General features: G+C 52.5%; 1 protein-coding gene across 5 annotated transcripts in view; it reads left to right on the top strand.

Annotated features, from left to right (window-relative positions):
* The window catches only part of DUSP8 (dual specificity phosphatase 8), a 46782-nt gene extending 36848 nt beyond the window's left edge, over positions 1–9934 (top strand). For all 5 annotated transcript variants that reach the window (XM_017811537.1, XM_017811547.1, XM_017811565.1 and 2 more), the window contains 4 exons: positions 620–786; positions 2360–2519; positions 2711–2834; positions 3211–9934. In XM_017811537.1, coding sequence (XP_017667026.1) covers positions 620–786; positions 2360–2519; positions 2711–2834; positions 3211–4306 — 1547 coding nt within the window. In that variant the 3' untranslated portion in view covers positions 4307–9934. The remainder of the gene's footprint in view (positions 1–619; positions 787–2359; positions 2520–2710; positions 2835–3210) is intronic.
* Positions 9935–15878: the final 5944 nt, after the last annotated feature.

Genomic DNA, 15878 nt, shown 5'->3' with positions numbered 1-15878 from the left:
TGCAGTAAACTGGGTGCTGCTTGCTGTCACATTAAGTAAGGTCAGAGCATGAAAAACAGCAATGGCCTGCAGGTACTGTGATGCCTGTGGTTCAACATGGTAGAAGTCATGGGCTCAGCAGGGCAGGGCAGAGAGGGCATCTCTCAGAAACACAATGTGTAAGTGTAGCTAATGGAGCAAGGTTTGGACTGACCTCCCCAACCCAGGGAACTTTGCACCTTGGTGGGCTTGCTTGTCATCACCCTGCCCTGATGGATTTTGCTATTAAAAAGTGACCCTGGCTGTCCTCAGAATAATAGGCAGACAAGAAAAGGACTTTCTCTTCTTGTTATTTGTCTGAATGGAGTTGCAAAGAGCCAACTTTATTGGAGAGGGTGAGGGATGCTATGTGCAGGAAAAATCAAAGCTGGATCTCCATTCCTTTTTCCATGTGTATGTCACAGTCATCACAATGTATCTGCACTGATTAGCAGTGGCTGCTGGCTTTTTGCTCCTCGAGGCTCTGTTCTCAGTGCAGCGGGGTTATCACCACTTTGTGTCCAGCCTGGGTCTTGGGGTGCCGGCTACTGATGATCTCAGCCTTGCTGTAATGAGCTCAGTGTCCCCATTTTCTCCACAGGAGGTTTTGCCACCTTCTCGTCCTGCTTCCCGGGGCTCTGCGAAGGGAAGCCAGCTGCCATTCTGCCGATGAGCATCTCCCAACCATGCTTGCCTGTGGCCAACGTCGGCCCCACGCGTATCCTGCCACATCTCTACCTGGGCTCCCAGAAGGACGTCCTAAACAAGGTACAGCTCTGTCAAAGGGACACGTCTGCCCTGTCCCATCTGGGACCTCAGCCATGCAGAGGGGTGAAGGTATTAAAGACTCCTCTCCTGCCCAGTGGGAAGGCCATGTGTGGTCAGTTGGAGCCTACTGTGAGGCTGAAGGGAGTGCAGAGCATGGCAGAACTGAGGAGGGTGGTCACAGGAAGAGTTGTCTTACACTGATGAGCTCTGGGGTGATCAAACTCTTCCCAAGTGCCTGTAGCAAACTCAGAGGCAGGAGGAGCATGTCCAGGAAAAAATGTGGGCTTGGAGGGGGAGTTACCGCAGCTGGAGGGAGATGTGGGACAGGAGCCAGCTTTGCACCCACCCACCTTACCAGCCAGGCTGCCAGATAACACCAATTTCAGCAATCCTGTGATCCCCTTGGGAGCCAGAGGGAGTAGGAGCAAGCTGGGGTATTCAGCCAAAGCAGCATGGGGATGGGCGTCTCTGGCCAGGGACAGGGGCTTATTCAGGAGGCCCAAAAATGAGCAAAGTTTTGCTGTGATGAGAGAGGAGAAAAGAGGAACAATGCCCTTTTAAAGGTGTCGGAAGGGCTGTGTTATGATGTCACGCCAGGGAAGGAATTTTGTTTAAAGGAAAAATAATGATGAGAAGAAAGAAAGACGAATTGCTGTTAAATTGCTTCCAGGCATCTGCCTACCATGGGCATGAGGGAGCCAGCCAGGCGTCCTCATCCAGGGCAGGCAAGTAGGAAGAGGGACCACAGCACCAGAGGGGTGTTGGAGGCAGAAAGGAGGGAGAGAGAAATTATATACAGGGAGTAGAAGAAAATGAAAGAGAAAAATGCCAAGAATGTAAGCCTGGAAGCTCGGCTGGCTCCATCGAGCCTGCTGGGGCGGGCAGGAACCAGCCGATGGAGAGCCAGGGCCAAAATCCTGGTGCTGAAATCCTGAGGAGCCAATGCCAGGCAGGGATATTGATGTTTTCCTTCCCTCCCCACCTATTTGGAGGGTTTTGTTTATCTTTTGGAACTATGTTTTCTGCGATCCCCACAATGTGGCCACGTGCTGGAGAAGAGAGAAGCATTGCCCATGCGTGGTCTCTGCACCTGACCTTGCTCTGTTACCTGTGGATAGAGCATCTTCTGGCCACTTTGGTTAACGTAGGGTGCTACCAATGATTAACTCCACTCTGTTGGTGGGATGTCTTCTCTCTCCCTCAGCTGATACTTTCACAGCCTTCAGCCGGAGATTTTGCTAATTTCCATTCTTGTATCTTCCTATTCCTCTCATACTGGGGTTCTTGGTTTTTCCCCTCTAAAACCCCCTTCCAGGTGTCTTTGGCCCTGTTTACTTTTACTTGGACCAAAATAAAGATCTGCTGAGGTTCAAACCTGTGTCATCTAAATAGACACAACCTTCTCAGCTGGTGTCTGCTGTATTATCATCAACTAGGCCAAGGCAGCAGTAGGAGACCCACAGGAGAAAATACTGGGATGGGAAAAGGCAGGGAGTGTGCATGGCAAGACAGATCTTCAGCACTTGGTGCTGGCTGAACTCAGCTGATCACTTGATGGCTTGTTTCCCACCAGGATTTGATGACGCAGAACGGGATAAGCTATGTCCTAAACGCCAGCAACTCCTGTCCCAAGCCAGACTTCATCTGTGATAGTCACTTCATGCGCATTCCTGTCAATGACAACTACTGTGAGAAGCTGCTTCCCTGGCTGGACAAGTCCATTGAATTCATTGGTGAGCTTTTCTTACAAAGGTTGCGGACCCTCTGGTTCTCAACCTTCACAACCTGAACTATTATCCTGTCCTCCATGGTCTTCCTCCCAGCAACCGTTGTCCTTTCACACAAAGGGACTGAGGGTTGGGGAGGGAGGATAGAGTCATTTTGCTCACCGTCTCTGTTCTCTGTTTCCTCTACTGTGCTCCAGACAAAGCCAAGGTGTCCAGCTGCCAGGTGATTGTGCACTGCTTGGCTGGGATCTCCCGGTCAGCCACCATCGCCATCGCCTACATCATGAAGACCATGGGTATGTCATCAGACGATGCTTACAGGTGAGTTTTCCCCTGGGGGCAGGGGCGGTTATGCCGGTATGCTTCACTCCAGGGAAGGAAAGCAGGCTGAGCCCAGAAGGACAGGATCAGGGCTCCTTCAACCTCCATCTTGCCTTGGCTGAGTCCCAGTAAAAACCAAACCAAACCTCCTCTCATAAAGTGCACATGATGGGGAGCGGTAGAAGGGGGTGGGGAGGCAGTCCCAGCTCTGATCCTGGGGCATCCCGAGGCCCCATGGTTCCCCAAGACCTCTTTCTTTGGAGGGTCTGGTCAGAAGGTTCTAGACAATGCCTTTTCTCCCCAAAGAGGCTGAGAGAGTAGGGGTGACCTACTGAATGACCAAGCACCAACTGAGGCTGTCTGTGTTTCTCGGCAGGTTTGTTAAGGACCGTCGCCCGTCCATCTCGCCCAACTTCAACTTCCTGGGCCAGCTCCTGGAGTATGAAAGGAGCCTGAAGCTCCTGAAGGCCCTAAAGACAAAGGGAGACCGGGGCGAGGGGGATGCCCAGCAGGACCCAGCAGAGGTGGCTGAGGGCAGCCGGCATCCCCTAACACCTACCTCAGAGAAGGCCGAGGACATGCCGAGAAGCACCAGCTCGGTGTCCCCCCACAGTGACCCCGAATGGCAGGGTGGGACCCCAAAGGTCCTGTCGCCCACCACCCTGCAGCAGGGGCTCAATGGCTTGCACCTCTCCTCCGAGCGCATCCAGGACACCAACCGCCTGAAACGCTCCTTCTCCCTGGACATCAAGTCTGCCTACTCTCCCAGCCTGCGGCAGGACCCCCCTGGACCCCCTGGACCCGGGGAAGCCCCCAAACTCTGCAAGCTGGACAGCCCCTCGGGCCCTGGCAGTCTCAGCCCCTTCTCCCCAGGGGCAGAGAGCCCTGACCGGCCAGCGGGGCCTGAGCTCCTGCTGGAGGCCAAGGTGAGGCAGCGGCGGAAGCACCGGCACCCGGCGGGCTCGCCAGCCCACGGGCTCAGCCTCAACGTTGGCGGGACCTGCGCCACACGCAAGAGCCCCGGCGCTGAGGACGGGCTGCCACCACGGCTCGGCCAGCCGCCCACCACACCCGGCACCACCACCGCCACTGCTGCCTGGAGCGGGGTGCACCTGGAGTCCCCCAGCACTCCCTCCGGCGAGGCTGGCTGGTACTTTGGCAAGGACTCTGGTGGTGCCGGCGGGAGCGGTGGGAGCCTGTTTCCCAGCACTGGCCCGTATCCGCCGCCGTTCGGCTGCGGCGGGGTGGCGGGCGGCTGTGAGATCAGACTGAGGGACAAGGCGCGGGCCGAGCCGCGGGACGGGCGGCACAGCTGGCATGAGGAGGCCGGCGCTGAGAAGCAGTTCAAGCGGAGGAGCTGCCAGATGGAATTCGAGGAGACCATGTCTGAGGGCAGGGCTCGTGAAGAGCTGGGCAAAATCAGCAAACAGTCCAGCTTTTCAGGCAGCATGGAGATCATCGAGGTGTCCTGACACTCACCTGGGGCACCTGGAGAGATGGGTTGGGGACAGGGCGGGGGGATATTTAAGCTGGGGGGACAGGGGAGGGGGGCGGTGGGGTGGGGGGTGTATTTATACTTGCGCGTGCATTTTCGGGAGCGCAAGCGCTGAAACCGAAGCAAAGGTGGATGAGTCTTTCCAAAGTCGGGAAACACAATGGCGGATGCTTAGTGTCCCTTCTGCACTCACCTCGGTCCTTCCCTCCCATCCGCAGGGGGTCCCAGCCCTCAGAGACCTGCACTCAAAGTTTGGGCATAAAACTCAAGTGGGAAGAGACAGGGGTGGCAATTTTGGCTGTGGGAATGGGGCACAGCATTTGGAGGGGGGACCACAACTGCCCCTTCCTGGCGACCTGGTGCACTAAGCATGCTCCTTTGTGTTTCTCTGGCTAAGTATCCTAAAAATGCTGCACTGAAGCAGCCCTATACATATATAAATATATATTATATATAATATAAAGAAAAAAAAACCCGAAAACACACACACGAAAGAAAAGGTAAATGGTTTTACTGCGATTTTTATTGATACGTAAATAATATTTCAATTTTTTTGTTTTGTTTTTAATTTATTGAAGCTGTTCATTCTGGCAATGATTTGCAGACAATGTGGGGCGGTACTTTCAGCTCTATTTTTACTGTGTATGGTATTTAAATCTGAAATACGAGTTTCTAAGCAATATCTGAGGCCTGTGGCTCCTTCTGTAGTTCATATCCAAGACATAGATTTCCCCCCTTCCCTCTGGGCACACCAACAAGGGGACAGGAGACTCTTTTGGACACTTTTTCTAGAAATGAACAAGTAAACAAGCAGACCATAAAACCTTCTTACAACACAAACTGAGCCAGAAAACTCTTCTGGAAGCTGCTGCCTCTTCTTCAGACCTTGGTCTCTGTTTGCTTCTCCTCATCTCCATCTATTACTGCCATCCTAGGCATTATCCCATCCCATGCATTGTCCCCATCCTGATCGTCACTCCATCCCAGCCATGCCCCGCTCCCCTCCCCTCCCTTGGGCTGCCCATCCTTACTGGAGTGGGCGAGGAGGGAGTCACCTGAAATGGATAGAAGGCTGCAAGGTGTCATTTCCAGCTGCCCAGGGAAGGCATTGGAAGGTGCCACAGTGGAGGCAGGGAGGCTGGTGGTAGTTGGGATTTCTTGTTGGGAGGTGTGTTGCCTGCCTGCTCCAGCCCCTCAGCTCCCCCTCACCTCAGCCACCTTGCTTGGGAGCTACAGGCACTGCTTTCCCTTTGGAAGCACTGGTTTTTCAGGCTTTCCTGCATCCTTTGTTTCACATCTGAGAAACTCAAGGGGGGTGTGTTTGCAGGTGCTGGGGCTCCCCTGGTCCTGTTCCCCTCCATGCTGGCTCCCCTCTTTCCAACAGATGATATGCTGTCCAGACACGAAGCTCTGCAAGCACATGGCAGGGCACAACTGACTTATTTTCAGAGGTGGTTGGCTGCTTCCTCCCATCTGGTGGGAAGCCAGGCTCCTGCCCCCAAAACCCAATGTCAGGATTGCTGAGAAGCTGCTTTCTGAAGCTGGAGGCACTGAGCTGCCTCCACTGCAAAGCACATCTTTCCCTGTGGCTGTCTTTGCTTTCTCCCTTCTCGCACTAGTTTGCAAAGCTAATACCTCAGGGGTCTGTGTTTGTGCATGTCTGTGTCCTGTGTCATCCTTGGAGTGTTGGTTTGTTTTCTTTTCTGGGTCCACATGGTTTCTCTCCCTTTCCCTTGTTCCTCCTCGTGTCATTCGTTTCTATCTTTAAATCAAACTACCCGTGACAAAACCAAATGATCTCAGGTTTAAAACTGAACACAAAGCAGAGGCGTGAGAAGCTGCAATCATGCAAGGAGGGGCTGCTCACTTCAGCTCATTGCTTCCTCAACCACCTCTGTGTTTGCAGTTGAGGCAAGTCTCCCTGGAGACTCCTCGCTCTCTTCGGGCCGGCTTTAGTTTTTCTGGTTTTCCATGGAGCTGTTTGGTGAGATGCTGGGGACCCCCACGTGCTCCTGCCTGGTTCCCCGAGGTGTGGCGGGGAGGGATGGGGGTGGCTGGAGAGCCAGGGACCACCTGCCTCTCTCCCCACATCACTTTTGATGAGGGTGAGAGATCTCAGTCAGTCCTCAAAAGCCTACCACCACCCATCTTTGCCTCCAACAACCACCTCAAACCTGCTCAGTGTTGCCAACCTGAACACTGCTCCCTTCTGATTATGAAAGGGTGATGACACTATTTTCTAGGCTCCCTTTTTAGATTTCAAAAGGCATTTGGGTCCATCCCATGAGTCAGGCAGCTATTTCAGGAGCTCCTCTTGCAGCAGGGTCTCCTAAGTAGACATTGATGTCAAGTCCAAGGAGGGAGGGTTAAAAGGCTTCATCCTCCTGGTAGCCCACCCACCGGGCATAGTGTTAGTGTCACCTGCCTCCTGGTCCCTCTTCCCCTTCTGCTGCCTCAGTGACAACATCTCTTCCCCAGCATGCCAGTGGTCATTGTCTGCTGATCTCTGCTCCATAGGACTCAGTTCCTGCCCATTCTTTAGCCCTCCAGGATTGGTGCCAGCATGGACTAACTGAGCTCAGGTCAGGCAAGTTGCTGGCAGGAGCTGGCTAGGTGTAGCTTTGAGCAATGCAGAGGGGGCTAAATGTCTTCCCAAGGGATTTAATAGAAAGAGGACAGCAGGTCAGCACAGCCAGGTGGGGACATGAGACAAGCTCTCTGGTGATTCATCCTGTTAGCTGACACTGTGTTAACAGCTCAAAAAAGCAGATGGAGCAAGTCAGGAAGGAGAGGGTGCATATTGTAAATGAGACCCTGAATATCTGCAAGGAGGCAGATACGTGGTTTGCTTTTTGTCGTCTCCACTCTGCCATCACCTGGATGCTCCTCAGACATGCTTGAGGTGTTAGGCATTATGGACTCCTCTCTCCTCTGAAACCAGAACAAAGATAAGTATATTTTAAGATTGGTAGATCATGAATGCCAATAGACATTAATGATCCACCTCTGTAGCCTTATTTTGATGTACTTTGCATTCATCCCTCTCCTTTACATTGGGCATGTGCACTAGAAGCCCTCACATATACAATATTTGAAATCTGTATCCAGAAAATAAGCCTTGATGGAGCAGCCCTGCCTGAGTGTCTCCTGCCAGTGCTGACCCAAAGCCATCAGGGTCACCAATTGGCTTGCAATTAACTTAAATTATTTTTTTAGATCAAACTCTGTCTTAGACCACTTTGTCCGTGAATCAGAGAGCTGTGAGTTGTCATGAGGATGGATGTGCTGGCTGGTAATCCTCCCCATCATCTGTCAGCCAAGTCTTTTTATAGGCTCTCACAGCCAGATGACCCAACCCAAAGCCTCACTGGAACCAAACATCACTTTTCCATGCTGGTCTGATAAGAGTGCATTCATTTGTAGGGATCTACAGTGGCAAAGTGTGAGCAGGGGAGAGGAAAGGTCGCTGCTTTCAAGGGAGGAACCAACAAAGCTGTTGAGTGTCCAACAGCAGAGGCAATGAGTGGATGAGCTTTCCATGACATGAAGGATTGAGCAAACTACAGCTCTCCTTTGGACTAGAAAGGACATTGCACCTTTCCTTCCAGCCTATCCCCAGGGCTGAGCATCCCAGACACCTTCCCAGCTGCCTTTTGCAGGGGCTGAGTGAAGCTGGCAGGAGGGCAGTGATCAGGTTGGCAACACTGAGCCAGAGGCTTGGGTCAGAGCAGGCTCGTCCCTGGCCTCAGCAGCAGCAGCATCCCCAGCCCCCGCTGCTTTCCCAGCCCTTCTATTAGTCTGCTTGTTTCTTTGGACATCCATCCCCTTTACATCTGCCCCTTAGGAGACAATGCCCCCCAGAATCCCCTTTTGCTGTCCCCTTTACCCTTCCATCCTTAATACTAATGATAATAAGCTATCAGTGTTGTCATTGCAATCTATGAATGATAGATTTGAGTATTTATGATTATTATTATTATTATGATTATTATGGTTATGATTCTGTACCTTTTTGCTTCTTACTCTTTGTATGTTGCTCTTTGTTTCTCTGTTGTGAATAAAAGCAAGGCCCCATCACACCTTCTCTCTGCTCCCCACAGCCCAGCTGTGGCTGCACTCTGCACAGCTCCTGACTGCCCCAAGCCTCAAAAGGCAAACCCTTGTCAGAGGAGCTGGAGGAAGGTGCTTCCTAAGGATATTAAGGCACCCAAACCTGGAGCAGATCTATTCTCTTAACTCTTCCCTTCCCTTCCTGCAGCTCCTCTACCCCATACAGGTGCCTGCTCGTTGATGCAAGAGGTGGGAACCTACTGGCATAAACAACGGAAAATTAAATAGCAAAAGCTTAAAGCTTTTGTAACAGCTTTAAGGGGCATTGTCCAGGCATCCAGATCATGGAGTCAGCTCCCTCCAGGTTGTGGGTCATCTCACCTTCTTCAGCTGGCTGCACCTACAGGCTGCACTTTCACCCACAGGGGCTTCTTGCTCTGGTATCACAGGTGACTTGCAAAGCTGCCCTGCTCAGCTGAGCCTGGGCACGCTGCTTTAACCGAGTGTCCTGGGCTTTCTTGGCTTGAGTGTCCTCCTCGTGCCAGTCGGCTCCCCTGCCCAGGGACAGTACAGCCTGGGGAGGACATGTGTCCAGTGCTAGAGCAAGCTCAGTGGCAGAGCAGCAGGGAGACATGTGAGTGGCCTCTGGTACCTGGAGGGATTTAGGAAAGGGATGGCTCCCAACGTGGGACTTGATACGGCTTTTATCCAACGCTGATAAATTGGGGTGTCGTAAGCAGACAGAGTCTGGTGCCAGTTTTTTGCACCCATTGCCTGTGCTCCTTGTACAACCCAGAGGTTTCCAGGTGACTGTAAGGTGGAGGAGGAGACACCAGGGGAAGGGAAGAGGAACCCTGTCTGCACTGTGGTACGAAACACTCTCTGTACTGCGCCAGCCCCATGAAGAGTCATTTTAATTTGTGGGGTTTAACTCTGGCCTTCTCCAAGTGGCCCAGGCACAGTTTCTTGTCTCTGTCATGACTTTGCTTTGTCATGGGTTGGGGTCCTTCTCATCACGCTGTGCTGAACACATTTCCAAGGTTGCTCTGAGACCACAATGGAGAGGAGAGAGCTCAGGTCTCACCCCTCTCTCAGGGGACCCTGGTAGACCCCTCTTGGGGTCCTGGTCCAGCATCACCCTTCCTACCTCACCTGCCTTTGGGGCAGCCGTGGACAGGGAGGGAGCAGGCAGGTTCAGACCGTGCCGGAACTGAGCCTCCTCTCCCACCCTCATCCCTGCAGGATCAGACCCTTCTTCAGCAAGCACAACACAGAGAGGGGTCTGCACGCACTCTGGTGTACCAGGGTGTACTTGGGGACTCCCAAGCAGGGAAGAGAGGGTCTGGCCATCAGCCCCACCACGCTCCCTTCCTTGCTGTCCATTTGGCCAGCACTGGCATCGGACCTGGGGAGACACCCTGCCCCTGCCTCGTCTTTATTTATTTATTACCAGAGGCTGTAAACAGCAGTGCTTTTCTACCCTCTACTTTCTTTTCCTTTCTTTTGTATTTTGGAACAACGTGTTGTAATAAATACCCAAATAGGTGTTTTAACAGCTGGTGTCAGCCTTGGTTTATGAGGGTCAGACTTTCTCAGGATGGGGCTGGAGAATCCTCTTTGGGGGTCTGGGGAGGGAGATGGACCTTTGGCTGCACTGATGAGGGCCAGAGCTGGTGGAGAGCTGGACACAGAGCCAGGCCTGGACACAGCCAGACCTGTATCTGTGTATAGGGCCCAGCAGCTGAAAGCTGCAGCTGGACTAATTCAAAGCAGAACTAAGACTCAGGGCTGAGAGAGTAGGGGCATAAAAATTAATTGGGGCATTCATGGGCTCTCAGACTGCAAACGGCCACTCTAGGGACTTCTGAGGGTTCAGTGTGGCTCTGAAGCTGTAGAGCATCCCCATTCTAGTGGAAAGGGCTGGCCAAGTCCTGCTCTGGATGGGTATACATGAGTATAGGGAATGGTACAGAATCAGGGAATGCTGAGCTAAAGAGCACAAAGGCATGGAGTGTTTGCATTGACATTATTCTTGTTATTACTACTATTACCATTATTGTTATTATTTTTCTTCCCAGCTATGTTCTGTTCCCCCCTTCCTCCTGACACGATGGCAGCGTGTAGCTGCATGTTTGCTGCGCACTGCAGCTAAACCGTGTAAACATTCCCCAACCCCCCATGGCCAAGTGAGCCATCCTGGCCAACCAGCAGCCCCATTTTGGCTCTCCTCAAGTGGAAGCTGGTGGAGGCACTTCCCTGCTCCCCCCTGCAGCAGGTTTTCTTTGGAGGAAGGAGAAGGTGTGAGCAGGCTCCCTGCAGTTCTGGCTCCAGAAAGCCTCAGCACTTATTGACTTAGACGCAGAAGGGACATCCATCCTCACAGCTGCTTTCCACAGGCTGGGCTAAATCCCCTGGTCTTTTATAAATCCACTCCCCTCATCCAGCTGCAATTGCTGAGTCTTTTGTAAAACCTCTTGAAACTACTGCCATCAGCTGCTGCTGGAGTAGAAATGACACTGCCCAGTGTGAAGCTTCAGCCTCCTGTGCGACTGACACCATCGGCAGCTTCAGACAGGCTGTTTGCATGTCCTCCTCTCTCAACTGCTTGTTGCCATGCATGACATGGGAAGGGACAATTATTTATTACAGAAACATTAGCACTGCTCCCATCTCCCTCCCCATTTACATGCTCCTGGCTTAGTTTTTCCAAACCTGCTGCCCCGGAGAAGATGCTGCGGCTGAGTCCCCAGAGCTGACATCTTGGGCAGCTACTTCCACAGGCACAACTCAATCCCCTCGTGTTCTAGAGAGAAATGCCCTCTGGTCCAGGAGACTGGCAGTAGCACCCACGTGGGAGGGAACCCAGTTGAAGCTGCAGGGTGCCTGCTTTTAGCTGGGGCTGGGGCTACAAGTATGCAGAGGCTCTGTCCCCTGGCAGAGTCATCCCTGGGTGTGCAGCTGGCACAGCTTCCTCCCCCTGCCCCAGTGCTGAGGCTGCCTCTCCTCTTGCTCCTTGTGGTTTGCACAGCAGAAACCATTACTGCAACAAGAAACCCAGAATCGTCCTTTTTCCAGCTCTCTGGCTTTTATTGACTCAGAATGGCTGCCAAGCCTATAAATAAATGTTCCTTGAGCTAAATATAGCAGCCACTGAAATAGGCTGCTGGCTATTTATTTAGCTTGTGGCCTCTTTGAAAACTTGCCAGTCTATATTGCCTTTACCTTCATGCTGTCCCACCCCAGGCTACGGCCACCCACCATGGGGGCATGGCTGAGTCAGCACGGGGAGAAGGGGTCACAAAAAGTCAGCCCCATCTCCTCAGGGTGGAGAGGCAGGGTGACAGGGTCTGGCAGCTGGATGAGCTTCGGCATCCTGCACCCCTGCCCAGAGAGCTGGGGGTCCCCAGGAGGGACATTTGCTGGAGCAGTCGGACCGGGGCTGAGCCAGTCATAAGCCAGTTTCCTCTCCTGAGAAGACATGGGATCTTTTTCCAGCACCAGAGCCTAGAAAAGAGAATCTATCATCTCCCACAGGCTTTGAGGCATTAGATGATGTACATTGCTTTTCCACACTTTGCAGGAGGATAAACACGCCTGGTACCCAGAGTTGCTGTGTGTTAGGACCCTGAAGGCGCTCAGGGGCATGAATTGACCCCCATCCATGTGCCCCTACTAGAGCCAGGACACTCAAACCTGTACCCTGAGCCGTGCTGGGGCTGTGACCTTGTCTCTGGCCCCAGCTGCTGGGTGATTTTCAGGCAATGCTGCAGGCATGGCCCCTCCCAGCTTGACCCCACTTCATTGCACGTGTGGGAGATGCCATTTGCCACACTGGTGAGATGAGTCCTTACTAAGGCACCACACTCAGGGACTCTCCATGGGATGCATGTTCCTCCAGAGACCTGTTGGTTGTGCATTAATGCAAGAAGGGGTCAGCTTCACCTCTCCAACGCTGATGGAAAGCAAGGTGAGGACTGCTTGTGCTGCAGACACTCCTCTACACTCTGAGCCTAACAGAAATAGGATTCTGCTTACCTTGGGCTGTGATGAATTCACTGCAGCTTCGTGCCAGTGAAGGGAAAAACCCCGTCACTCCCTGGAAAGCCACATTCACTCCTGGAGCAATCCAAGACCATTAATAATGTTTAGCACTTACAGAGAGTTTTGCTAAATATGAGCTAATCCTTACAACACCCATGGGAGGGAGAAAAGTAATTATTGTTATTGGGCTTGACTTTTCCTTTTCCATGTACCCCTGCAAATGGGGATCAGCTCTAGTCAAGTCCAGAGAGCTCTGGAAAGCAGAGGATAATCCCTCTTGTCTCGCTTTGTACAAATAGGAAACCTGGGGCAAAGATGGCAGGTTATTTGCCAAAGGCCACCCAGGAAAGTAGAATTGGAGCTGAACAAGTGTGTTTGAGAGAAATCCTGCCCCCTAAACCTTCTCCTATGCCACCAGACTATAATTCCACAACTGACAGGGTAATTTTGATCTTCTTGCAGGTCCTCACCTGCAGAATGCCAGAGAGATGCAGATGCTTTGTATCGCAGCTTACCTTCCTCTGCACAATGTCACTTCAAAAGGTGGTGAGATCACAGAATTATAGAATATGCTGAGTTGAAAGGGACTCCTCAGGATCATCAAGTCCAACTCCTGGCCCCATGCAGGACACCCTAAAAATCACACCATGTACCTGAGAGCATTGTCCAAACACTGTCCATGGCATTAGGTGCTGACAAGGCTCATGAGCGTATTGGTTTGGTGTACTCATGCAGTGAGTCACAAAATTCCCACACATGACCCCCTCTTCTGGAAATCCAGTCCCAAGCCTGCAGTCATGTAGATCTCACCACCCTTCAGCCACTGGGAGAGCAGCCCCCATAGCTGTGGCCAGAGCACCACTGGAAGCATGGCAGAAAGATGATGGGATGGTCCCTGGGCTTGTCTCAGCCATGTGGCATTGGAGAAAGGCTGGCTTAGAGAGCTGAAATTCTGCTGGGGTCCCTCCTGGGGTGCAGAGGGTCTAGTTTAGGATGTCCTGGGTGAGAACAGAGACCAAAATGTGGGTGAACTGCCTGCCCGGGTCCTTTGCAGGAAGAAAGGGCAGTTTTAGGGGGTTCCATAAAACCTTCAGTTCTCCCTAGTCACACTCCTCAGCTGAAACCCAGGCACTCTGTGTCTGAGTGGAAATACCGTCTGTCAGCGGTACCTAGATGATGTCATTTAGTTTTCCAGGCTTCTGGGCTGAGCCAGCAGCTTGAGCCAGTATGACTGGAGATGCTTTATTTAGAAGGAGCCAAAGTACAACTGAGTCCAGGCCTTTGCAACACCCTCTGCCACCTCCCTTCCCTGCTGATGCAACCCCATCTGCAGCAGGGATGTCAGGCTGCCTCAGAGGAGGTGGTTCTTGGAAGCTCAAAATGGTATCCTGCTGGGCAGGTGGAAAGGGGGGATGCATTAGGGGACAGGTGAGGGTGATGCTTAGTCTGTGCTGTCCGGTGTCCTCAGGACTGGGAACCTCCAGGTACCTCTGGGCAATGTGCACAGCAGAGGAGCACTTGTCTCCCCAGGTGTGTCTTTTACCTTCCTTAACTCTCTGAGAACCTTGGCCTGAGTTCCCTGCACAGCAGTGGTCACCCTCCTCATCCTCACACTTGCTGTCTCCAGTCTGGGTTACTGCAACCAAGCCTCAGGCTGGCTTTGGGGTCTTTATAGTTGGAAAACAAATGTTTTCACCCACTGACACCCCCTAACCTTCCTCCTCTCCCTCAGCAGCATCTCCTGACAGGAAAGCAGCTAAGAATAGCCCTGCTGCTGGCTCCAGGCTGGTGCTGTTTGCTCAGTGACTCAGAGCTGGCCAGGCAGGCACTTACTCAAAGGGCCCCATTACTCATCTGTCTGCACTGCCCCAAGGATGGGGTTTGTGTCTCTTCTTTAAAGATGTTTTATTTATTTCTTTTTAATAAAGCCACCATCCACAAAGAGAGGTAGTTACCCTGCTGTGGATTTACCACTTAATGTGTGTGCCCTGACCCAAAATGTTGCAACCCCTATAGATCACACTGGCAGCCCCTCGTATTGCTCCTACTCACTGCCTTGAGCTACATCAGCAGGATCAGGGCAAAAAACAGTATCTCCTAAAATTGCATTTCATGGCACCAGGGTAAGCATGCAAACAAAAATTCTCTCCTCCAGAAACCATGTGTGTTGATTCTGTGCCCAAATCCAGCTGGCCCCTCAGATGCCCACGGCATGACCCAGCTGCTCCTATCTTGTCCACAGCCCATGTTAATCGCAGCTCTCCTTCCTCTCTGCAGTGTCTCACTGCCCAGTGGGTGCTGCAGTGTCTGCAAAGCACTTTGGCAAATTAAAACAGGTTTCCATGTAAAAAAGAGGCTTCATTTCCAAACAACAAAAAGGCAGCATCTTCCTCATCTGGTTTGCTTCCTTGAGGCATTCTCTGAGTCACAGCCAGTCACGCTGGGAACAGAGCTGCATCCTGACCAGGGCACATCTGTGTCTGCAAGGCACTGCCATGACAGCGCTGCCACTGCTGGGAGAGGACACAGCTCCTCCCCTGCCTTGCCACAGAGGGGATGGTTGCTTGGGATATGGCAAGCGTGGCACTGGCAGCAAAGTTGAAGGACGTGTCAGAATGGCATTTTATTCTCCTACTGCTACTTCAGCCCCAAAGTCTTCCTCTTTTGCTTTTCTTCCAGCTTTTCCAACCTGCTGCTTCGTAGCATCACTCTTCAACCCTGCTGTCATCAGGGAGCCCAGTACTCCACTCCAAGATGCTTCATTAAGCTTCAGCAGCACCAGGAGGGCTACCTGAGAGAAGCCTCTACGCCAGGCTTGGGGTATCCCAAGCCAAGTCTGATTTGCGTCTTGCACAATTGCATGGTGGGTGTAGATAGATTCACTCTGCATGGAAGCGGGCAGCTGGTCTGGATTTGGGCTGTGGCTGTGGCACTTCTCACCACCCTGCCCTGGGTCTTCACATAACAGATGCTGAGGGTCTGATCCTGCACTGCTAATCCCAGGGGGGCCTTTCCATCCATCCTGGATGAGTGCGTTCCCAGTGCCTTGCCACAAAGCCCTGCAAAGGGGACCAAGGGGCTCATGCCTCAGAAGAGATGGTGTCCCCAGCTCTGCTGTATTGAGCTCAGTTAAGGCTGACAGTAGCCAGGGGTGCAGGACAGAAGCGAGAGCCTGGACATCGGCCTGTGGGCTGGAAATGAAAGCCCTGCATGCCCTGGTAAACACGTATTTGTGTGCTTCCTCCTGACCTCCTTTCAATAACGACCCCTGGGGCCATCGGTCTGGGCATCATGATGTAGGAGAGCAGGACCAACCTGCCTCATTTGGTCCCGTCTCACAGACCCCACTGCCACCCCATGACATCCACCACACAGCCAAAGGCTGCCAAGCAGCGGGTGGCAACCTTGGCAGTTGGGGACACAGCAAAGCCAGTCCATGCTGGAGGAGGCAACGGGGG

This window comes from Lepidothrix coronata, unplaced genomic scaffold (genome assembly GCF_001604755.1).
Source record: "Lepidothrix coronata isolate B3197 unplaced genomic scaffold, Lepidothrix_coronata-1.0 Scaffold1, whole genome shotgun sequence".
Taxonomy (NCBI): domain Eukaryota; kingdom Metazoa; phylum Chordata; class Aves; order Passeriformes; family Pipridae; genus Lepidothrix; species Lepidothrix coronata.
The sequence above is the reverse complement of the archived record's forward strand: the minus strand, read 5'-3'. Positions and strand labels throughout refer to the sequence as shown.